The sequence below is a fragment of the Mandrillus leucophaeus genome, unplaced genomic scaffold, assembly GCF_000951045.1.
Source record: "Mandrillus leucophaeus isolate KB7577 unplaced genomic scaffold, Mleu.le_1.0 Scaffold1002, whole genome shotgun sequence".
Classification (NCBI taxonomy): domain Eukaryota; kingdom Metazoa; phylum Chordata; class Mammalia; order Primates; family Cercopithecidae; genus Mandrillus; species Mandrillus leucophaeus.
The window spans coordinates 105,403-131,125 of NW_012098122.1; the positions used below are offsets into that span (position 1 = coordinate 105,403).

Below are 25,723 nucleotides of genomic sequence, written 5' to 3' on the forward strand. Positions count from 1 at the left end.
AGAATTACTATCTTTATAGATGAACAGGCTAAAACCAGAAAGGTGAGGTGAGCCGCCTGGATCACACTGTGGGGTTGAGGTGGAGGTGAAGCCACACCAGGGTTCCTAACTCTGGAATCATCTCTGCTGCATCTACATTCAGGCTGCTTTCATTTGATTAAAAATCCTTAAATTTCCATAGAAAATAATCGTTGTGGAAATCTTTCTAAAAATAAAATAACCTTGCAATAGTTATTAAATTATTTTTTCTATGAGTAAGAATTCGAGGAATTCACATGCAGCTGTTATGCTGTTCCACAATAATAATAAAGCCATCGTTTTCAATACTCATGGTTCAGTCGATCATGTCAGATGTTTGAAGACTGTCATTTTTTCCTATTTGCAATTTGTCTCTATTATGCCCTGGGCAACAGAAATTTTCTGGACAGCAATAGTCTTTACAAATACTCGTTTAGCTTCCCAGATCTGACTTTTATGTTTATCTTCATTCTCTTTGTTCTTAATTTTGACCTGTGATTGGAATACATTTTCTAATGGTTTTTTCTTTTTTTTTTTTTAGTTAAAGAAGCTGCACTGTATGTTCACAAGTCTGTGAGCTAATGTTGGGAAAGGAACACAGACTATTTTTTATGTTGTTCTTACTGGTTCCTCTTAAGCAGAAGATCCTACTCAGGGGCCTCTCTTGGCATTTCAAAGCTGATTACATCAGTTTTGTTTCCTCATATTTTCTCCATTATTCAATATTGGCTGCTATCTTTGTAAATAACCTTTATAAATAAACATCATCTTATTACCAGCTCAACCTAACGTAATCTAACTTGACTTTTATTTATACTTTTTAGTTATTATTTTTGGTAAAGTTGTCCTTTTTTTACCTTGCTCACTTTCTTGCTTTATATAAACTTATCCTTTTATTTAAATTCTTTCAAATATTTTATTCCCATTCTATCTCATTTTAAAGTCCCCATTTCTCTAAAACTTATTCTTCAAACAGATTTTTTTAAATTGGCAACCTGGGTAGAAGGTCCTTGGGAGTTTGAGTTCTCAAAGTCCTCAAAGTTCTGCCGCATGAGGTGGATGAAGGAGGATGTGGAAGTTTGTCTGTGGGGTTGTCCGGGTCCCCCCTGGAGCTGGATGGGACGGCTGTAACCTCTGTTTTTAACCTGATGGTTTAACTTCTTCTTTTCCCCCGGCTCTGTGTCCTCTTACTGAATCTTTCCTCTTCACTTCACTTTGGAGTTAAAAACCATTTCTATCTTGTTGGGGTTAATTTTTGCTCTTTCATTTGCAGTGAATTTGTAGGTGCTACTTTATACGTATTGAAAATTAATCTTTAAGTTATCACCAGAGAATGGATGAATGGACCAGTTTACATTAGTCTCTGAGGTAACCATGTATCTTGTACCACTTTGCAGATATTTTCCTTAATTTTTTACAGTAATCTTGCACTATAGGTATTATTTTTCTCATTAGAAAAATGAAGAAACTGAGGATATAAGAGGCATTTTAGTGGCTCTCAACTCTGGTTTTATATTAGAATCACCTGGGCGTTTTGTAAAACTATAACCACTTAGGCCATGCCATAGTCAGAAATGCTCATTTATTTGGTGTAGCATTGAGTCTAAGCACTGGTCATTTGTTTCACTTGTTTTTATGTGATGTTATGTAGTGTTCAAGTAAGCTTGAAAGTCACTGGGTTAAGTAAATTGTCTATGACCATAGAGAAGAAATGTGAGCATTTTGAGGACACAGAATGTGTCCAGTTCAATTTTAGGCACCAGAAAGGAATGAATGAATCAGCTAGTGAGAGTTCTGATTCACAGTAGCCTGGATCTAAAGCTCGTGATATTTTTTCAAAGCCAAGATATTGCTGCCTTTGAGTTTGTCTATCTTAAACATCATGTCCAGTTCAGGTTCTTAACTTCCAAGGAGAAGTTGAGAGCTAAATTTTAAAACTTCATGTTTCCACAGAGAAGGAATCTCCTCTCATTGAGTTAAATTTAGGTATAAATATTTTTTATATGAAGAGTGCATTTCATGCAATAATTAAATGAGAAAGTGCATTTGGGCAATTTTTAGAGCACAGGGCTTTCTTTGTTTGCTTAACTCAAAGATGTTCTCACAACAAGTACGTAAATGGTTTCTTGTACACATCCTTAAATATCTGCTGAGTGCCTATTATGTGCTATGCACGATGCTCATCACTATGGATGCAGCTCTGAAAGAGATAGCCAAAATCTCTCTGCTTTCATGTAACATTTATTTCAGAGTCTAATGCATTCAGACCTGGAAACTAAGTTTAGGAGATTATTCATAAGAGGAAAAACTCAGGTGACTGATTATCAGGATAGAATAATCTTTGCAAGGACGTTCTCCAAATAGACTGAGCTTTAAATGAGGGAGTGTTTGAAACACTTGTTTCATTCACTCATTCAACAAACTCATTCTGCCCCCACTCACTGCTTTGTGGGGCAGGAGTAGAGGGTACAAGTTGGAAACAGACATAAACGTTTACAGATCCATAATGGAGCGAAATATCACTCTATTGTAAGACAGAAAGTGGTGAGTGCCATGGGAGAGACACAGATAAAAGAATTTTATATGCTCACAGAAGATAGAGATTACTCCCAGCTCAGAGATGAGGATGGGGAAAAGAGTGAAGGAAAAGGCAGAAAATAATGGAAAGATCAGTGGAATTTGACCTATATCTGTGAGGATGAATTTGATATTCTACATAAGCATTTCATTATACCCTGCAGATTCCATGCTTAATCTCTTCTGCTAAATAAATTACGTATATGTGCAAATCTTTTCTGTTCTTTAAATGTTATTTATGCTGGATGCAGTGGCTCATGCCTGAATTCCCAGGACTTTGGGAGGCTGAGGCAGGTGGGTCACTTGAGGTCAGGAGTTCAAGACCAGCCTGGTCAACATGATGAAACCCTGTCTCTACTAAAAATACAAAATTTAGCCAGGCATGGTAGCAGGCACCTGTAATCCCAGCTATTTAGGGGGCTGAGGCAGGAGAATCGCTTGAACCTGTGAGGCGGAGTTTGCAGCGAGCTGAGATCATGCCACTGTACTCCAGCCTAGGCAACAGAGTGAGACTCCATCTCAAAACAAAATAAAAATAAATGTTGTTTATACAGCATACAGTAAATTAAACCTATAGGCTTAATTTAAGCAGAACTTATTTTTTTCCTTCATCTTAAATTGCCTACCTTGGCCAGGTGCCATGGCTCACACCTGTAATCCCAGCACTTTGGGAGTCTGAGGCAGGTAGGTCACTTGAGTCCAGGAGTTCCAGACCAGCCTGGGCAACATGGCAAAACCCCACCTCTACTAAAAATACAAAACTTAGCCAGGCATGGTGGTATAGGCCTGTGGTCCCAGCTACTCAGGAGACTGAGATGGGAGAATCACGTGAACCAGGTGGTTGAGGTTGCAGTAAGCTGAGATCGTACCACTGCCCTCCAGCCTGGGCAACAGAGTGAGACTGTGTCCCTTCACCACCCCCCCCCACCCCCAAAAACCAATCACCACCTCTTCATCTCTTTCAACACTCTCATAACACACACTCACTCTGCTCTCTCACCCATCTTTTTTCTTATTTACACTTCAGCAGTCACAGGAGCATTTGACTTGAAAATATTTATCACAGTGGGGGCTGCTTCTTAATATTTCTCTCATGGCCTCAAATTAAACTTTTATTCCTCTGGATTAAGTAAGGGAGCTCTTGAAATTTAGTGATATGAAATTAAGGAAAAGCAGAATAATTCTTTTGTAGATCAATTTCCTGAAGCCTGGACCCAGACTGGTCACTGGATTTATTATTTAAATAGGACTTGAAAGAAAAGAAAAAACTGTAGGTAATTTAATCAGAGGTACTTTAATGGTTCCAGTAAAGCTATTCTGTTGTAACAAACCCAGCAAAATAAGCAAGCACTTTTGTACTTGGTAGATTTATTATGAGCCTAAAGAGATTGCCTTAAGCTCTCTTATATGTCATAGTAATGAATAAATTTAGAAAACTAGTAGTGATACAGTCATTATTTCTGATAATTTTGTGTATATTTGAAGTGTTCATTTTAAAAAAATACAGTTCAATTGGTTTTTAAAACACTTTAGATTGCTTAACATTCATAGAACAAATGCCCACGCATGCATGTTACATTTTTAAGATACAAAGGAATGCAAAATTTAAAAATGATGCCAGGAAAGTAAAACCCAGACACCATCTCGGTATCCTGGTATCTCACATAGGGCTCTAATAAGGCAATGTGGTGGTGAACAAAAGCTCATGGTTCATTTCACTTCCTGATAGTTTCATATTCAGATTGAAATCTGCCAATAAAAACATATTGAAAATATTATTAGATAAGATTACCCCCCAGAAAAAAGGCAAAGGAAAATAACAGCTCCAAAGAAAACATTTGATTTGTTCAAACGGTGTTGAGGCGCCCCTTGCTGGCATATGTATGTATTATCCAACTCTTATCTGCATTTCTTGACCTTTTTTTGGTAAATTTGGTGGTGCAAATTAGTTCTAGATTTTACATTTTTGTATATTTCTGTTTTGGTTTTGCTTGAAATGGTGTAAAATGTGATGCATTCTCCAGTTTCTTCCATGCTTCCTAATTTGTCAGAGTTTTCCTCAGTTCCCTTTTCTCTGTGAACTTGTCATCTTTCCCTGCCTGGTCACTCTGTCCTTTTACTGACCTTGGCTTTACTTTTTAGACAATTGATTCTACGTCCTGTGAGGTTTGGGTCCTGTGGGACTTGGTGACAGTCCTCCTGTGACTGCCTGTGGTGTCCTTTGCCTGTGACTTCCCTCAGTGGCTTCCAGCAGAGGCCCCAGGCCACAAGCTGACTCCTCTCTGAGATTCCAGAAGGCGACAGGCCTTGTGTACCTTCAATCATCCTCTTTCTCCATTAACTCTAAGTCGACGATTTAAGATATGTCAACTTTCTCATCTTCCATAGAGCATCAGAATGCGAATTCAAGTATCTTAGAACTAATTTAGAAAGAAAATACTGAGATGTGAGAAGGAGAATGCATGTTCAAAGGCACAAATGGAAATTAAAATATAGTTAGGCGAGCACAGGACTTTTGGTTACACCGAGTGGACTCAAGTCTTTGTATCCAAAGTATTCCATTTGTAAATCATATTTAATTTCTAGGAATCTGAAATATTGAAATAGTGTCTAAAGTGGTCCATAGGAAATGTATGTCAAGGTAGAATAAAAATTACACGTTCTTTCTTATTCAGCATCGTTTAAATGATCATGATTGAAACTTCTGCAATTGCAGTACGCCATGCAGCCTTCGATGTGGTGTGGATTTCTAACATTGGAGTTCTCTGCCCAGAATTTTCTGAGAGACTTTCCCTCCCTACCTCAATCTGAAAGTCTATGGGATGGGGGAACCAAGGCTCTGAACAGCTCTTTCTTCCGTCTTATGTGCGAGGATAAAAATCTCTAGGAAGAAAAAAAATCAAGTTTAAATCTGCCCTGGGCTTTGTATCATTAAAAAATTAAATAAAACTCTTGCTGTAGTCATTCTCCAATACACAGAACATGATTTACCTTCTTGATCGGTCTCTACAAGATGTTTTCCTTCAGAGGGAAGGGCATGTGTTTGCTCAGCTCATTTCAGAGGGAGCATCGCTGTTACTGTTCTTGGAGGTCGTAACTTCAAGAACCTGAAGCCAACGATGAGCTCTTCAGCTACTTCTAATCTTGACAGGCTTCCTAAAAGGAGTCCTTGCTCGTCTCCAAAGAGCTGACTTTTTCGACCGTCTGTCAGTGACAGTCTAGAAGGCAGAATTTTTCCACCGCACCCTCAAATGTGTAATCATCACTTAGTTCTTAACTCAGGCTTATGAAAAACTTGATGCCAACAAAAACATTAACTTGTGCTTTTTTAATACATACAACAGTTCTAGAACCTTATTGGAAATAAATTATGTGAATTTAATGAAAGGATTGAGTGTAAATAAAAACTTAGAATGAAAACAGTGGGAAGATGAGTGAAGTAGGACATCTGTCAGACCAGTGACTTGGAACGGTCCCAATGACCCAGACCTTACCCTGGGTTCAGTTTATTATCACCGAAAAATACAGCTTGTTAGTCCACTCAACCTAGTATAATTTAAAATATAGTCTCTTTTAAAATACTTGAGCCAGGCTTTTCTTGTGGATTTGGAATTTCTTTGTTTCTTTGAGTGGTAAATGAATTATTTTGGATAAATTAAAATACTGTTTGATTTTAATATGAATAGCCCTATGTGACAAGGCACTACATGAAGGCATTTTTCCCTTTCTATTATAGTGTTTCTAAGACCTCAGAGAAATTTGGAATCTATAGACCCACAGTTTACAATCCGGAGGAAAATGGAGCAGATGAGAGAAGAGAAAGAGCTGGTGGAACAACTTCGTGAGGTACCCAAGAAATGTTATGTAACTAAAGGAGAATTTTCAGAATTTAAGCAACATTCTATATTTTTAAGAAACAGACTTTGAAACATTGCAAGCAGTCCTAATTTCAAATCTAGGTCATTGACTGCTGGATGTTGGGCAAGCCACTTACCCATGCTGAGTCTGTTTCTTTATTTACTAAAAAAATGGTTTGGCTAGGCACATTGTCTCATGCCTGTAATTGCAGAACTTTGGGAGGTGGAGGCAGCCTAATCACTTAAGTCCAGGAGTTCGAGACCAGTATGGGCAACATGGTGAACCCCATCTCTACTAAAAATACAAAAATTAGCTGGGCGTGGTGGCGTATGCCTGTAATCCCAGCTACTTGGGAGGCTAAGGTGAGAGGATCTGTTGAGCCCAGAAATGGGAGGCTGCAGTGATTTATGATTGTACCACTTCAGTTCAGCCTGGGTGACCACAGTGAGACCTTGTCTCTTAGAGAAAAAAAACATGGTTCTAATTGATCTTAGTGGAGTTTTGTGAGGAATATATGAGATAGTAGTAAATAAAAAATAATACATACATATAAATGCTGGCACTATTTCAATTCAGGCATAGTTTAATGCCCTGTCATTTATTTACTTAATAATATTAAATTTGTGTGTGTGTGTGTGTGTGTGTGTGTGTGTGTGTGTGTGTATATTTTTTTGAGGCAAAGTCTCACTCTGTCACCCGGCTGGAGTGCAGTCGCATGATCTCAGCTCACTGCAACCTGTGCTTTCTGGGCTCAAGTGATCCTCCCACCTCAGCCTCCTGAGTAATTGAGATTACAGGTGTGCACCACCACACTCAGCTAATTTTTTGTATTTTTAGTAGAAAAGTGTTGGGATTACAGGCATAAGCCACCACACCCAGCCCAATTTTTAATTTTTAAGAGACAGGGCCTCTGTCTGTTGCCCAGACTAGAGTGCAATGGTATGATCATAGCTCACTGCAGCCTTGAACTTTTGGGCTGAAGTGATCCTCTGGCCTCAGCCTCCCAAGTAGCTTGGCATAAATTATAGGCACATGCCACTGTGCCCGGCAATACTACATTAATTTTAAAATGTTTGTAGTTATCCTCACTTTGTACCCCAAACTGACCAGAGATTTTAACTCAGTTATCTAATAGGCAAATCATTTGAGTTTCTACCAAAGAGGAAATCTTGTGCTGGGTGTCACTGAAGCTTAAATTTGGAGATGGCGGGGACCATGGCTGTCTTATTCCTTGTCGTATTTCTTAGTTCCCAGTGGGCACTCTGTAGGTATTTGTCTACCTGCATGGTCTTTTTGTCAGGTTAGGAAGATCATACCTAAATATATGGAAGGTTAAATAACAGTATAAGAGTCAATCACCAAGGAAGAAAACATTGGTATTAGCTATTAAAGACAGCGCATTATGAATTGCTGCATGAGTTTTTAATGTTCAAAAAGAAGTGTCATAACTATGAACTAAAAGAGTCTAAGAAAGCTTCTTGACTAATAGTAGAACAACCATTCAATGCTGCAATCCCGTGGCTGGGTATATACCCAGAGAAAAATAAATTGTTCTACCAAAAAGACACCTGCACTCATATGTCCATCACAGCACTATTCACAGAAACAAAGACTTGGGATCAACCCAGGCTCCCATCAACAGTGGATTGGATAAAGAAAATGTGGTACATATACACCATGCAATACTACACAGCCATACAAAAGAACGAAATCATGTCCTTTGCAGCAACATGGATGCAACTGGAGGCCACTATTCTAAGCAAATTAATACAGAAACGGAAAACCAAATACCACGTTCTCATTTATAAGGGGGAGTTAAACACTGGATATCCACGGATACAAAGATGGAAACAGCAAACTCTGGGAATTCCAACAGGGGAGGGACAGGGGGTGAGGGTTGAAAAACTACCTATTGGGTACTATGTTCACTGCTTAGGTGACAGGATTATTAGAAGCCTAAACCTCAATATCACACAATACACCCATGTAACAAACCTGCACATGTACCCCCTGAATCTAAAATAAATTTTTTCAAAAAAGAGAGATTCTTGGAGGAGATAGATTCGATGTTAAATCTTCTTTCATTAGCAAATATGTATTGACTCATTACATATTTGACTGTCTCATTGTTCTGAGACACTGAGAACACTGTCACTCTCTACCAGGCTGTATTCTAGGTAATGGATGTAGGAGAGAACAAAAAGGTCGCTGCTGTTCTAAAGCTTATAATCTATTGGGGAGAGATAGTAAATAAGACGGAAACAAATACACAGTTTCAGAGAGCGATGAGTTCTACAAATGAGCAGTGAGCCCTAGAAACAAAATTCAGATTAAATTGAATTAGGATAGGTCAGCCTCTTTGTTAGAGCAGATGATACTTTTTATATGGTTTAGCAAAGAGTCAGGAGGAAGTAATTTTAAAAAGAAAACAAACAAACTCTTACCACCACTTTAAGCGGCTGTGGTGATTCAGCAAACACAAAGGGAAAGTCAAACCTCGGTCATTTGCCAGGACCGTCTGGATGTAATGTAAACTGGGAAGGTGAACTTTATAAAATCTATGCAAAGAAGATCAGAAGCTGAGATATGCCCCGTAGGGAGTGGTATCTTACAATTTTATCTGAAGCATGGGTCATAGTGATCATTTATGGCTTAATTTAGTGATATAAAATTAGAGCCTGAAAGAGTACCTAAAAAAATTGTCCACACACAGGACACTTCTGAAAGAAATTTATATAACACTATTGCATGCACTGTTTTCAAGTTTTCATTTATTAAAATCACCAAATCAAGTCATCGTTTCATAGGCTGTTATCCAGAACAGTGAGAACACTTGGACACAGGATGGGGAACATCACACACTGGGGCCTGTCGTGGGGTGGGGGGAGTGGGTAGGGATAGCATTAGGAGATATACCTAATGTAAATGATGAGTTAATGGGTACAGCACACCAACATGGCACATGTATACATATGTAACAAACCTGCAGGTTGTGTGCATGTACCCTACAACTTAAAGTATAATAAAAAAAAAAAGGAGTTTTTGTTGCAAAAGCCCTAGTTAAGTTTTGAAAATTGATTTGTCTACTTCTGCTTTGAAGAGGATGGAGTAGGCATACTTTTCCCTATTTTTCCCACTAAGTACACCTAAAACCCCTAGACATAAATGAAACAAACATAAGAACATTCTGGAAGGTAAAGAGAAGACAGACTGATTAGGGTCCTTGAGACTTGAGGGACGCCATCGTGGTGAGCTCCAGGGGACTTTCTTTTTGCCTCATGTATCCAGACTTGGAGCTGAAGTCGCTGAGAACCCAGAAACAGTAATGGGCACAGACTTTAGAAAAACAACAATAAAAGCTGACTTTCTCTAACCAAATAACCAGGAAAGGGACAGCCCAGCAAGACAGAAAAGTTTTAGACCATAAGTGCGCTACTGCAGCTGAACACCACAGGAAATACTGTGGTCCCATCACCCACACCAGCAAGGGCTGAGTCAAATGAGACTTCTCCCCTTGCTGGGGTGGTGTCAGAGAAGACCAAGCCAGGAGCCAGAAATTTCATCCCCACTGGTCAGTAAGGAAGCTCATCTGCTCCCAGAGTTTCAGTGGAGACCACATGGGAATCCTGGATTCCCACATCCACTGAGCAGTAAGGAGGCACCTTCCCCTACCCCTACTCCCTGGCCAGTTGACACCCGGTGGGAAACCCAGATGCCTACATTCACCTGGCAGTAACAAGGTGGTGGCAGCCACCTTCCCCAGCTAGAGTAGTGTCAAAAAAAAAAAAAAAAAAAAAAAAAAAGCCACCTAAAACATTTAAATAGGATCCAGAGTCTCATAATACAAAAATATCCAGGTTTCCATTGCAAATCCCTCATCATTCCAAGGACAAGGAAGATCTCAAACTGTAGGAAAAAAAGACAATCTACAGATGACGTCACTAACACAACAGAGATGTTAGAATTATTTGACAGATATTTTTAAACCAGCCATGATGAAAATGCTTCAGTGAACAACGATGCACATGGTCAAAGGAAAGGAAAAGAATACCCCAGCAGAGAACTAGAAAATCTCCGCAAATACATAGAAGACATAAAGAAAAACCAAACGGAAATTGAGAGCTAAAAAATACATTACTGAAAATAAAAAGCCCAGTGGATGGGCTCCATAGCAGAATGGAGATGATAAAGGAAAGAACTGGAATGAAACTAGAAGAGAGAACAATAGAAATCATCTAATCTGAATGACAAAGAGAAAACAGATTGAAAAAATCAGTGGACGGAGAGCCTCGGGACCTGTGGAAGTGTAATAAATGATCCAGCATTCATGTCATGGGAGGCCCAGACCCAGAAGGAAAGGAGAATAGGAGCAAGGTAGAAGAGGAACTTTGGGGTGGGAAGGAAGGGGATGTGTCTATAATTTTTTTTTCTTTTTTTGAGACAGAGTCTTGCTTTATCATCCAGGCTGGAGTGCAGTGGCGCAATCTCGGCTCCCTGCAACCTCTGCCTCCTGGGTTCAAGCGATTCTCCTGCCTCAGCCTCCCGAGTAGCTGAGAGGATGTGTCAATAAAAGGGCAACATGAGGGATCCTTGTGCTGGTGGGCATGTTTGTGCATCTTGACTTTGTCAATGTCAATATTCTGGTTATTTTGAAAGTTGTTACCATTGAAGGAAATTGGGCAAAGGGTACATGGAACCTCTCTGTATTAGTTCTTCCAATTGCATATGAATCTAGAATTATCTCAAAAACCAAAAGTTAAATTTTTTAAAAGAACAAAAATTGATTTATCAATTAAAAATAGTCCAAGATAAAAGAAAAGCATTTCTTTCTTTGCTTTTCTTTCTTTCTTTTTTTTTTTTTTTTTGAGACGGGATCTCACTCTGTCAACCAGGTTGGAGTGCCAAGGCATGATCTTGGCTCACTGCAGCCTCCACCTCCTGGACTCAAGACATCCTCCCACCTCAGTCCCCCAAGTAGCTGGGACCACAGGTGCACGTAATCCCGCCCAGCTAATTTTCTGTATTTTTGGTAGAGACAGGGTCTCGCCGTGCTGTCCAGGCTGGTCTCAAACTCCTGAGCTCAGGGATCCGCCCACCTCGGCCTCTCAAAGTGTTGGGGTTAACAGGTGTGAGCCACCACACGTTGCCTAAGAGAAAAGCATTTCTTTTTTTTTTTTCTGTTGTCCAAGCTGGAGTGCGGTGGCATGATCTCATCTCACTGCAACCTCCGCCTCCCAGGTTCAAGTGATTCTCCTGCCTCAGCTTCCCAAGTAGCTGTGATTACAGGCACCTGCCACCACGCCTGGCTAATTCTTGTATTTTTAGTAGAGACAGGGTTTCACCATGTTGGCCAGGCTGGTCTTGAACTCCTGACCTCAGGTGATCTGCCCTCCCAAAGTGCTGGGATTACAGGCACTTTGGCCACTGGGCCTGTAATCCCTGCATGGGGCAGAAGAGGGATTAACAAATGTTTTTCTCTGGCCAGGCGCAGTGGCTGGCAGAGAAAAACATTTCTTAATCCCTCTTCTGCCCCATGCAGACTGCCTGAACTAGTCAGATTTGGTTTTTATTTATCACACTCAAAAAGTGATTCCATTATTCCATTCATTCCGTTTACTAAAAATTTTACACTCACCTAAATTTGTTTTTATAAAGAGGGATTTTGATACTGTTTGGAAACAGTTAAATAATGTCATTGTTTTCTAGGCATTGTTATCCTAATTTCCCATAATGAAATTAGTGCCTCAGTTCATAAATACCCATAAATGTATTTTACCCACAGTCACCTCAGTGTTCATAGCAACTGACTTCCTTCTGATTTCCCCAACAGAGCATTGAGATGAGATTGAAGGTCAGTCTACATGAAGACCTGGGGGCAGCACTCATGGATGGTGTTGTCCTCTGCCATCTGGTCAACCACATCCGCCCACGGTCGGTTGCAAGCATCCATGTCCCGTCACCAGCGGTTGTAAGTAACACCAAAGGGAAGCTAACTGACATAAAACAGACTTTTAGGGGTCACTGTTGTTGGTTTAGGATGTCAATGGTGTCAGTAGGACCTTGCTCAAATCTTTTCCGTTGGGCCCCAAACCATTATAAGGCAGAAAAGGAATGAATGAGTGGCTCTGAATGAAGCAACATTTTCACTGTAAAATGAGAGACTATTTTAAAATAAATATATAAATGACAGAAACATAATTTTATTTCAATATCAAGCAAATCACTTTAAATAACGTACTGGGCGGGCATGGTGGCTCACGCCTGTAAACCCAGCACTTTGGAAGGCCAAGGTAGGTGGATCACTTGCGCTCAGGAGTTGTATTTTTTTGTAAAGACGGGGTTCTGCCTCTGGAAAAAAATAGAAAACCACACAATACAAAAATATGAAAAATACAAAAATTAGCTGGATATGGTGGCACACACCTGTGGTCCCAGCAACTCGGGAGGCTGAGGTGGGAGGATTGCTTGAGCCCAGGAGTTCAAGGCTGTAGTGAGCCATGATTGTGCCACTGCAATCCAGCCTGGAGACAGAGCGAGACCCGGTCTCAAAAGAAAAAGAAAAAAAAAATAAAGAAAAAGAAATTACTGATTGACTGATCAAGGTGCTAACTTTAAGACTATAGGAACATAAAAATTTCTTTTTCCCAAGGGGTTATTTAAACAGTGACAAGTCTTTCAGAAAGCTTCTTTTAGTTGGTAACTTCCCTTCTAAATTGAATCTTTTTCCTCTATTCATCATTGAGGATTTTAGGATAGCCCTGAAAAGATGTGAGTTCTATGAAAAATATTATGAATAACCTGTCAAGGGGTTGGTTAGCAGTCATGACTTCAACAATTTCTTGATCAGTCCCTGCACTCAAGGACTCATTGGTGATGCTGGGGACATAGTGGGGAGGGGAACATGAATGAGACTTCTTAATGCTATTACAATTTAGCAGCAAAGTGTTCAAAACATACCGTGTAAAAAAGTATAGTATATATGTGAAATGTGCCTGTTACCCACCCCACACCTCAGAGGCCAAGGTTAATACAATTGTGAGAAGCTTTTGGTTAAGTCCTGAACATCCACCATTTTCAGTACTGTTTACCGTGACATTGCCTCTATATTCATGGCTTTGGTGGGAAGGAGGTTAATTGGTCTGGTGAATTTAAACCCTTTATATAGAAATATATTTGTTGATGGGGAAGGTGATGTTTATGGTGTACTTTAGGCAAACTAAAACAGGTTACACAACAGTATGATCCCATAAAAACTATATATACGTGTGTATGTGCATATATATAAACACTATAAACATACACATATATACATATGTATGCAGAAAATTTTGCATACATATGCATCAGTGTATATACATGATATACATACATCTATATATACACATAGGCATATATGTATATCTATGTATTCATATATGAACACAATGTCTGGAAGAATATAATCTAAAATATTAACAGTTTTTAATCTAAGATGGATGTTTCTGGGTGATATTTTGTTTTCTTCTATTTGCTTATGTGTTATTTTCTTTTTCTCCAATAAACATGTATTGCTTGTGCCATTTAGAAAGTTTAAAATTTACCATGTTATTAAAATGGTTTCTCTTTTAATAATACATTATTTCTGTATCTTTGCATTTATAGCCCAAACTTAGCATGGCCAAATGCAGAAGAAATGTGGAGAACTTTTTGGAAGCATGCCGAAAATTAGGAGTACCAGAGGTAAGATCAAACTTACTTCCTATCACTGTGTTCTAGTAAAAACTTTATTTAATATATGAGTTTGAACCATTGAATCGATGCAAAGCTTTGTACTTGCTTTTTTGTCTCAACCTTTCTTGAGAACTAATATTGAATAAATTATATAAACTTTTAATCTAAATTACTCTATTGCACTGAAATTAAAATGACTAGGCAATATGTTCAATTCTGAGGAAAAAGTAAAATAATGTCAGATTTTGAAGTAAGTGTGAAATTTCAGACTTGAAAAAAAATGTTTAATCCGCTTGATTCTCTTAAGGACAGAAGTTGCTGAGGCTGCAAGAGAATCTTCTCTCAGGTTTCATAGAGTAGAAATTTGGAGCTGATGGTTTTCTTATCCCAGGCTGTTGAGCAAAGACCTACTGATTGTTGATTATCATTCCCTGTAGCTGTATTTTCCATATGTGGATTAAAAAAATCAACATTGGAAATATTATGGTTATTGTTATTAGCACTAATCATTATCATTAATGATAGCAGTGTTTGTGTGTTGCTTTACAGTTTGTTAACTATTTGCATTTCATTTTTGCCTTCAGTTTGCTTTGAGCCCAATAGGCAGTTCAATTACATGTAGTCTGCTACTTTTTCTCTCTCCAACCTCAGACCCAGCCTCAGCCTCAGGCAGATGGCTGGGGGCTTTTAAAGACTTTGCTTTTAGTAACATAAACTGATTTCTTAGGCAGACATGAAGCAATCCACTCAGAATATGGAGTAGCCTTATAAATTGAGAAGTTTATCCTTATTGTGATAAACAGAAATTGATAGAAGTTTATTTCTTATGATTTCTTCTTTCTTAATATCCCAGGGATAAAGCAATTTTAAAAATACATGAGATACTGTTTTTGAGTATATAAAGAATTATATTTCAATATAATTCTACTGAGTGATAGGAATTACTGAGATTGACAAAGGCTTTTTTCCCTTTCCCTTTCTCCATCATTCCTTCCTTTTTTTATCCTTTCTTCCTTCCTTTCAGCTTGGTGGGATTCAGAGGTGGGGGATAGTGGTAGGCCTCTCATCGTATTTGAGGAAGAGCATTATTTAAAACATCTCTAAGTCAGAGCTATATCAATACAAGGAAGCTTACAAATTTATTTTATAAAGAGTGTGAATTTTATATAATGGACTGTCTTTGTGATCTATTCTGCTTTCAGCAATGTTATAATCTGCGTGTCTATTGTGTGTGTACATTTTAATATTGCCTATACATTTCTTGGCTTTGAATATATATGTGAACGCACTTACATACCTTTTCTAATGATTCGATTCTGTCATGGGCTAGTAAGATTTCCCATGTGTGAATCAAAACTCTCAGGGCAAGCTTCAGATGATAAATTATTCGTGTCTGTGCTAGAAAGCACTTCATCGGTGCTTTCGGTCATTAGGTTATGACCTAACTCCCTGTGGTTTTCAAAACTCATCAATGTTTTTTTGGCTTACAGTAGTATAAAATAAAATGGAAATACCCTTAACCAATTGTTGTGAGTAAAGACTGGTAATTAAGATTTCCTTTTAAAGTGGAGAAAAGGAAATTAAATTACCATAAAAATCCAGAGCAAAATTTATCATCATTTCTCAAGATGCCCCTGGCACTAATGTACAATTTATAACTCCCAAGAAGGTTCAAATCCAGGCAGTAAATGATCTTTTTCTGGCAGTGTCCCACTTAACTATGTTTAGTATCATTTAGCATATTTTTGGAATTATTTTTAAGGCTTGAGGTGATTTTCTTTTTCTTTTTCTTTTTTTTTTTTTTTGAGACGGAGTCTCACTCTGTTGCCTGGCCAGGCTGGAGTGCAGTGGCACGATCTCGGCTCACTGCAACCTCCACTTCCCGGGTTCAAGCGATTCTCCTGCCCCCGCCTCCTGGCTAGCTGGGATTACAGGTGTGCACTACCACGCCCGGCTATAGTTTTGTATTTTTAGTAGAGACAGAGTTTTACCATGTTGGCCAGGCTGGTCGCGAACTCCCAACCTCAGGTGATCCGCCTGCCTCAGCCTCCCAAAGTGCTAGGATTACAGGTATGGGCCACCGCACCTGGCCAAGGTGATTTTCAAGTTTGCTGTGTGTGTGTGTACACATATGTATCTATCCTGATGGATAATCCAATAGCATTTTACTGGTGACTAGAATTTAAATTCACTGCTACTAGACAAAAAGTGTATTAACAGTTGAACTTGTTTAATGAGAATGTTAAAGTAAGTAAAGAATATTTCGTGACAAATCAGAAATTCCTACTGCAAGGCAATTGGCATTTTCCTGTATACTCAAAACAACGTGTTTTCATCTCATAGAGTACGTGAAATGTTTTTACCTTAGGAATACAACACTAAGTTGAGGTACCAAATGACTTCCCCACCCCACCTTAGATATTTATACTTCCTTCACTACCTAGGAGGGATGATGTCTGAGTGTGTATGTGGCACAGTACAATTGATGATTTACACTAAAAAGATAATTATATCACAAGACCACTTGCAGAAATTCTCCATCTACAATTAGACATTTTAAAAGACATTTTTAAAGACCTTAAAAAAAAAGAAGACCTATATCATTACTTTTTCTTATTGCATCAAGCTTAATATCTGAGAAATAAAATACTCATTGATTTCCTAGTAGTCATACCTCCCTCTAATTTGCCAGCTTTTTTACTTCTCCATCTATAACTTATCTAACCACACACAAGCCACGGAGATCTTGAGTTCTGCATTTTAGAAGCTAAATATCTAATTGACGATGATAAATCATCCTGTAGATACTGAAAAGTCACAGCTGTGTTCTTAAGTCTAAAATTTGTTGTCCTAGGTAATAGAATCACAGTTTGAAACTACAAACCAAAGTCAGGGTCAGCAGTTTGTATAATTTTTTCACGTTCGTATAGATGGAATACAGTAGCTGAGCAGATTTAGTTAAACTATTACATGTAAAGTAAGAAAATGGGATGGAAAGAATAGTAAATGATTTTCTTTAGAAGTCCCCATAAACACAGTCCCAGGCATTTGCCCCAGGGTGGGTCACGGTTCATGACACACGTCTCTGTGCTTCCGCAGCTGGAATCACTCTGCAGTTTCTCTAATACCCAGGAAATGTGTCTATGCAGGTTAGGCAGTATACTACCTAAATTCACCGAATAAATCGTAAAGGTTAATGGGTAAGACTGTCCCTCCATGACATTTTTAAAAATGTATTGTGATTTTTTAAGACGGGGCCTCACTATGTTACTCAAGCTGGTCTCGAACTCCGAGGCTCAAGACACCCTCCCGCCTTTGCCTCCCAAAATGTTGGGATTACGGACATGAGCCACTGTGCCCAGCCCTTGGTGGTATTTTAAGCCCACTTTTTACAACAGGGTAGAAGACAGTAGTTCTGGTGTGGCTGATTTCGTAAATGCAACTTTTTCACATTGGCTACATTCAGGATTATAAGCAGCATTACGTACCATCCCACATCTCTTTGTGGTGTTGATGCTTAGTGGTCAGACTCTGCAGCTGTCTTCGACCTCTGGTGCAAGCATCAACTTGGTCTTGAAGACAGGCCTTGGTGGGCTTCCAAATTCTTGGGGATGTATTTTTTGCATCACCTAAGAATCTGACTCCAATTAGGCCTTGACCCCCTGAGACTTTTAATGGACACACTGGGGCTTCCTTTGACTTTTCTGAGTGCTCTTGGAGATTCCTGACCTCTAACCTCTATGTAGCAGATTGGCTACATGTTCGTCGTTGGTACAGTTCATGGTTGACTGTTGGAGGTTTTCAAATGGATCCAAATTTAGGGATATTTTAGGGCTCTTATTAATATTCTGTCAGGTTGAGAGAAATCTAATTTATGAAGCATCAAAATATTAGGAAACAGAGATGTATTTGGTTCACCAGGGAAATTTTTCTACTCAATGTTACATAGGTAACTTTGATCTCAAACTTCTGTAAGGCTTGAGGTCCTTAATTTAACAGACTTGCCCTCTTTAGATGAGGGGAGTTAGAATAGAAATGTACTCTGTTGTGTAAATGTTCAGCCCTTCGTCTTCTTTCCTGCTTCCAGAGAAACGATAGAGAAGAAGATTAAAGGCAGCAACTCAGCTGACAGTGGTAGACTCCTTGACAGCTTAGGGCTCCTTCCTGCCTATCTGGGCAGCTCAGAGTGCTGGAGGAAGCAGAAAGGTTTCATTCCACATGCACAAGGGCAGGTCACTTGGCATCCTTGAGCTTCTGCATCAGCCAAAGGGAGTTTTAAAACCCTAAAGTACCTTCAGATGCTAATGATGATTGTGTCAATGTAAGTGGAATTATGGCTGAGTTTTCCTTATCTTTTGTAACTTTCATATTTGCATTTTTTGTGTTAAAGGTTTTATATATGAAAGTTGTAATAGTGTTCCCACTTTACACCTGTTGTGAGGGTTTAGGAAATTACACGTACCACTGATTGAAGTTTTTTGTTTTTGAAAGGCAATCTATACATGGAAGCTACTATTTTTTTGTTTTAATCTTAAGAATAAGAGAAATGGGTCCCTTATCTTCTCTGAGCCTTATACCTCTTTTTCTTCCCCAAGTCAATGACTTTAGTGTTAATTTAAATCATAACTACGCTTTGTGGAAGGATGAGATTCTTATTACTAGATTTATTTTAATTTTCCATTTATGTTGGTTAATTCTAAGGGTGAATAATCAGACAGGTTTATTGTTTTATTAACATCAACTTTTAAATTCATAATTTATTGAAAACAGCCGATCTGGCTCTTTTCTAGCTATAAAGGATGCAACTGATTTCCAAGCTATTCCTATTTAACTTTCTCTAAGTCTATAAAACTGGCAATTAGTTGTCATATATTTGGAGAAGACTGGAAATCCTTCCCCACCTCTCTCCTCTCCCTGCCAAGTTATACCTCATTGCTGAATTATGGCTTTAAATATTGCAGAATGACCATGAACATCCTTGTATTAAGATATTTTAGATTAAAAAATACTTTGTAAGCATATTGACTTTTTATATTAAAATTATATTAGTAAAGTAAATACATTCCAAAGTTTTAAATAAAACTTCTGCCTAGATATGTTTAGTTCTTAGACTTTAGACTGTAGTACACCCTGAACTGCCTGATCTATCAACATTTCTCTTTGTGTCCATAGTATTTGGGGAACCTGGTCCAGTAGTAATCTCGGTCACACACACTGGTTGTGTGCAACCTAAGTGAATTTCTTAACCTTTGGTGATTGTGATTTTTGTTCACTATAATGGGCACTAGCATCCACACTTGCCTCTGGGGACTCTTAGTGAATTAACTGTGTTTTATAAATGCCTTGCAGTGATTACAAATGCTCTGTAAATACATGGTGAAATTTTCCCTCTTTAAATTTCCTTTCTTTTTAGCATTTTCCAATTTTAATTTTCTTAAAGAAATAAAGTATAATCTCTATGTCCCTCTCAGTAAGGCTAAATTTTGGAAAGCACAAAGGGCAGAACGTCCCAGGTCAGAAATTAGGAATTTCAGCCCCGGTTTGCTTCATGGCCCCATTTTAAGGGCTGAATGTGACTGTTGGCTGTGTGACATAGGGTTGAATCAGAGAGCAGTTCTCAGATGGCCACAGCAGCTCACACTCCACACATTCATCATGGTGCTTCCAATTTTTGCCTACCTGACAGTCTTAGATCCATTCCTTTTTCTTTAGAGATTGTGATTTAATTTAAATTAACCACTCTAGGCTGTCACTCTAGGTCTCACCCACTTTAATTAAGCCCAGAGCCTGTGGCATCATGAAATTTTTTCCTGTATGAGAAGAATGGTCTGTGTTGCCTGCCCCCGTGAGGAGTGTACTACTGAAAACTGCAAAGTTGGTCTGACTCTGGTTGTCTGATGGTGCTGCCAGAGAGCAGACCAGACATGCTCCTTAGGGTTCTGGGAAATGGATTGAAATACTTGCTGAGGACAGAATCGTCTGCTTTTACCATGAAAATACTAGTTTTGTGAAAATCACATTTCAGTTTGCATATCAGCTTTCTGTCTTATGACTGCTTTGCTTGGATTTCCCTGGTCAAGCTCAACATTGCAATAGAAAATTCTTATTGCAATAGAAAACTTTTCTTAGATGTTTCCTCATCTATTAATCCATGAGCAGCATCTGTCTCCCAGTGAAATCCAATTTATGTGTAGCTGTTTTCATTCTTGGGAGAACTCTAACAGTGATAGCTTGATTTCTCCAGATCCACTGAGAAAAGATGCAATATCTGAATACATATAACATGATTTATTCATCTTAAAAATATTTTGTGAAGAGTATCTCTAACTTCATTAATAAAATAAAATTAGAATGTTTTTAATCTGATTCAACCAACCTAATTTTGTAGTATTCCTACTTAACTGAGGGTATCGAGCTAACTTCAGACACAAGTGAGGCAAAACTTCTAACTTAGAAACAATCTTTCGGTTGCTCCATGATGTATAGCGCTTAGCAGTGAGGCCAAAATAGAGGACAAAATTATAGCAAAGTATGTAAAATATACGTAACATTTGTCTTAAATGCCTCACCTAATTTGTAACTAAAACTGCATTTATGAAATAGATCACACATATTTTCAATCTTTGTTTAATTTGAAAACAAAACCACAGCTTTTCTTTCTTGCTAATATATCAGTTAGAATTCCTGTTAATTTTAAACTGTGGTCATTTCTGGTTCAGGAATTTAGCGTATGAGACAATTGTTTGCTTTCTGACAGCAACAGGCTGCTGAAAGTCAGCGCAGAAAACTGAGCCTCTTAGTTTGCAATTAGCTGAGAAATAGGTGTTCTGCTTCCTTACATGGTGACTGTTGAGTAGATAAAACACAGAGGTCTACTCCCCCTGCCCCAATAAACCTGTTTAGTAGTGAAGCAGTTTACATAATAACTCCATGTGGGGGTGTACTTTTACTCTCTACTCTCACTACACATCCAAGAAGCCCTTCCTAGACTTTTGGTTAATGTGTTGTTGCAAAAATATGAAATGTAATGTACTTTCTGACACATGTAGGGACGTACTTAGAACTAGCATTCCCCAGAGTTTATCAACAAGCATAAAATGAAAAAAAAAAATTAAATGTGCGTGTTAACTTTCAGAGAGAACTACTTTATATCCAAGTCTACACAGACCAGGGTAAAAGATGCACTAAGAGAATGAAGAGGAAGGGTGGGGATTACGTTGTAAACTTTATAGTTTTTCCTTTAGTAAGGTTAAGTTTAAATGTCCTAAATGAAAATCTCTTATTTTTATGCTACTGGTGAGCACATGATCCCTTGACTATTAAAACTGTGTGAGTGGGGCAGAATGATGTGTAAATTGCAGAATATGCCGTTCCTCCGGGGCCAGATTGTGGGTGAAGGATTTCTTTGACCCATTGGCACAAAATAGGTATTCTACTATTTTCCTATTATAATGGATTTAAAAATCTTTGATGATGAAAGGGTCTTACCTGCTTGAAATAAGGGGTTACTCCTGCCATTTGCTAGTAACCAAAAATGTGTGCTTCTTTCTAGCTGTTCCTCCGTGTATTTTTAATTGTATGCACTGTCTCTTTCTGTTCTAATGGCTGCCCTCGGAATAGGCTGACCTCTGCTCTCCGTATGACATCCTGCAGTTGGATTTTCGTCACATTCGAAAGACTGTTGACACTCTGCTGGCACTCGGGGAGAAAGCCCCACCACCAACTTCTGCCCTCCGCTCCAGGGACCTTATAGGCTTCTGTCTTGTCCATATTCTCTTTATAGTGCTGGTCTATATCACTTACCACTGGAATGCTCTGTCCGCATAACGTCTGCACGTGCATCCAAACGCTGTTCTCTGTCGCCCTCAACCTTTGCAGGGTCCTTCCTCCCTTTGAGCCTTTGCCTTGCAAACTTCCATCCCTATCATGTCTTCAGTAATCTCTCGAGTTTTGAAGCTGAACGTTACCAAATCAGATTTTCCAGAAGCACAAACTTTGTAGAATACAGTTTAGTATAATTCCTCTCACTTACTGAAAAACAATGACGACTGCAAAGTGTATGCACACCGCATGCTTCCTCATTCACATAGTGCCAGCAGCAGTGCCACGCAGTTCCTCCTCTCTCTCCCGGTGAGCTGCTGCCCTGGGCAGAGGGGAGGAGGACTTCAGACGGGAGTGTCGAGGACAGGGATTTAGCATATGGAAGTCTTTCCTCTGGGTCAGTATTGAACTAGAATTCTAATTCAGGTCTAGACAGTTGAGTTGTATAGGGGCCACTTGCAAGGCAGACAGAAAACTAACATTTTGGCCCAACTTAATCTATACAAAGCTTTAATAATACCGCTGTTGTCCAAGTTGGAGATACTATCTGGACATCTACAAGCACACACACTGTCTTGATGGCCATTCGACTGGATTCCTCCTCATTTCCTAAAAAAGGAGCCGCGAAGGGCACTGGGCAGTGTTGCCACCAACTTCCACCCTGGCCAGCCCCTCTGGCCAGAAGGGCCCACTCCGGGGAAGGTGGTGTCGTTGCTGTTAGAGCCTCATGTGGAGGAGCCGCTTAAACACCAGTTTTTACTGCTTAACTCCTTGTTAGGTCTTCTCTTGAGGCTCTTAGAAAAGCGTTTTCCAGAGAGATTTCTATTTTTGAACAATGGAACGGATCATTGCTTTTTTGCCACCTCACATAATAACTGCCGGTCCAGAATGTGACAGATTTGACTCTATTCATTTTCAAATAAACCATGAGCCGTGGAACATTCTTGGTCCTGGGGCTTGGGTTATGATGGCAGGAGTCAAGAAGAAGATTACTCTCATTTTAGAAAAAGGTAGTTTCTCTGATTATTTGAAATGTTCATTTAGCCTTGATTTTCACTGACATTTGACTAGCAAACTGCTTTATTTTTAAGTCAGCTCAAAGGATTATATAGTAACTATATCTGCATTTGGAGCAATGTGATCAGTTTGCATTTAAAAGGAAAAAAAGAATTTTATCTTAGCCAGAATGTCCCTGGATTCAGGGGTATCTTTGTATAATATGAGAGGGCCTTGTTCCAAAGTCAAGGCAGCCTCCTTATTTTACATGCTGTTTGCCAAATCCTGTTTCTTAGCTTGGGGAGATGATGGACTTCGCTTCCTCAAGATAAATTTCTAGTTTATTAAGATGCAAACAGCCCTCACAGGTGGCTACTAAGAAGAAAATCTTATTTTTCTGAACATTTTCATGAATCCAGGGGACTTGAAAATGTGGAAGACCCACATAGTTAGAAGAATATATTTATAAAGATTCCTCGCTACTAAGTCAGATCAGATTTGCTAACCGGAAACATTCTTTACATGACAATATCTTGAGTTATGTGAGTTTTTTTTCCTGCCGACTTTGTGTTGATTGGTGAAATACAGGGTATGTGGAAGTTATCTAGTTAACCTCAGTTGTATATGAATAACCCACAGATGTACTGAATTACTTTTGGTGCTATCTTGTACTCTTCAATCTGTAACACAATAAAATCCCTTTGTACAATGTCTAATGAGCACCCTGAGCCATAAATTGCCTAATAAACACATTTTGGGTGATTATTCCAAGCTTTTATCAGCCCATTGATACCTGTATTCATGAGCTCATAGCATTCCCATCCAGCTTTGCAGTGCATTGAGGCTTCTCTTTAATGGTCACCACTGTGGTGGTTTTTCCCTTCTTTCTGGGGAGAAAATGGGGGGAAAAAAAGAGAAAACTTACTGGGTTGCCACCTTAAAATAATATCAATAAAAACTGAGTCGGACACTCATGTAAGAGTAGATTTAATTTTCAGTGTTGACAGTTCAATTAAAACATGTTAAAGACAAATTAAAAGATGTTTATATTTTAATTCTGGCATCCAAAGTATTCTTTGCACACACTTTGATTTTTTTGTGTCATTAATTTGTCTGTACTCTAATGCGCTGCACTTCTTGGGATTTATTGGATGATATTTTTTCATTAGTAGTATGGTAACTAGCAGAACACAATTAATTTAGTCCTTTAGGCAAAAATTTGAATGAACTGTTCTGTCCATTGCCAAGCCATTAATTTCTAATCCGAATATTAAGCTTCTCTGTGGTTTTTCTCCAAGGTACCCGTGCACCAGCCCATATGCTAACTGGATGCCTGCAGATGCCTGCCCTTGCAGCTTGACTGGGGATACCTGGCTGACCTCCTTAGAGTCTGAGAAGTAGGGATGTCACTGAATGGTTTATTGTGCTTCCTAAATCTCCTCCTCACAAGAAAGACCATTTTTTCAGTATTCCCTTGCAATGTCAGATAAAAGGAGCCAAGTATCTATTTACATTTTGTTTTTGGAATAGCCAGTTGTATTCTCTTTCTCCAGTTTCTCCAACTGGTGGCAACTCTCCACTCAGTGTCAGAATTTCCAAAATGTGTGACACCTAATTTCTAATCATCTTTTCTATTTGTGGATTTCTGGTTTGTTACTTTTAGGGGGAGACACTTATGAAATGGGGCTGGTGGGAAGGGGCCCTGCAGAACTACAATGTATGGCAATTGAGTATAAATTTCATCAATGAGAGAGATAAATAAAGGCACTTGATAGCCCGCTGCTATTCGTTTGTAAGAAATTAAAACTAGTGCGTGGTGAGCTGGGTTCTCTCTCGAAACCCATGTAGATGCCTGATTGAGTCATAAGGACAAAGGGTTTTTTTTGCCTTTGCCTATGGGGAAAAAGTAGGGATGGTATTTTAAAATTTTAGGAAACTGAAAGTTGTTTTGGATTAGGTGACAAATACTTTAATATGATTTTATTTCGGAAGACGATTTTTAAAAATTAGGCTTCATATTTCAAAATTAGTTCTCAATAAACAATCAATTTGGTATATAGAATGTGCCCTTTTTTTCTTCTTTAAGATGGTCAGAGTCTAGTTTCCTGGCTTTTGACTGCAACTTTGTTCATTTTTGTGTTCATTCATTCATTCCATAAATACTGAATGAGCAATCTCTGCAAGGCCCTGGGGATAAAAACGTCACCGGGACACATGACCTGGTCCTCAAAAAGCTTACAGTCTATACCAGGAGTCTCCAAGCTTGTTTTGTAAAGGGCCTAGAGGAAACATTTTAGGCTTCTTGGGCCATGCAGATTCTGTTGGGATTACCCAGTTCTGCTTGTGTACCATAAATGCAGCCATAGACAATACATCAAAAATGAGTGTGGCTGTGTGCCAATAAAACTTTATTTACAAAAACTGGCTGCGGGCTGGATTAGCCCGCAGGCCATAGTTTGCCAACCCTTGATCTAGTGGGTCCTTAGACAAGTAAAGAGGAATTCAGGTGATAAGGACCTGTGGTGGAGCAGGTACAGGATTCTGGAAAAGAGAACTGACCCTGATGGGGAATAGGGCACCATGAACACATCCTGGGATGGTGATGTTTCTGCCGAGACTTAGTGAAGTTGTAGGAATAGCCAGGTGGAGTGGGCAGGGGAGAGGGACTAGGGTTGAGGCATATGTGTGTGTAGAGAATGAAGTTTTCTAGGGAGAGGATGGACTAGACGGTAGCATGGTTGCA

General features: G+C 39.0%; 1 protein-coding gene across 2 annotated transcripts in view; it reads left to right on the plus strand.

Moving 5' to 3' along the window:
• LRCH1 (leucine-rich repeats and calponin homology (CH) domain containing 1) overlaps positions 1–25,042 on the plus strand; it is a 93,375-nt gene extending 68,333 nt beyond the window's left edge. For both annotated transcript variants that reach the window (XM_011973579.1, XM_011973588.1), the window contains 4 exons: positions 6,332–6,441; positions 12,284–12,421; positions 14,095–14,172; positions 21,784–25,042. In XM_011973579.1, coding sequence (XP_011828969.1) covers positions 6,332–6,441; positions 12,284–12,421; positions 14,095–14,172; positions 21,784–21,990 — 533 coding nt within the window. In that variant the 3' untranslated portion in view covers positions 21,991–25,042. The remainder of the gene's footprint in view (positions 1–6,331; positions 6,442–12,283; positions 12,422–14,094; positions 14,173–21,783) is intronic.
• The last annotated feature ends 681 nt before the right edge of the window (positions 25,043–25,723 follow it).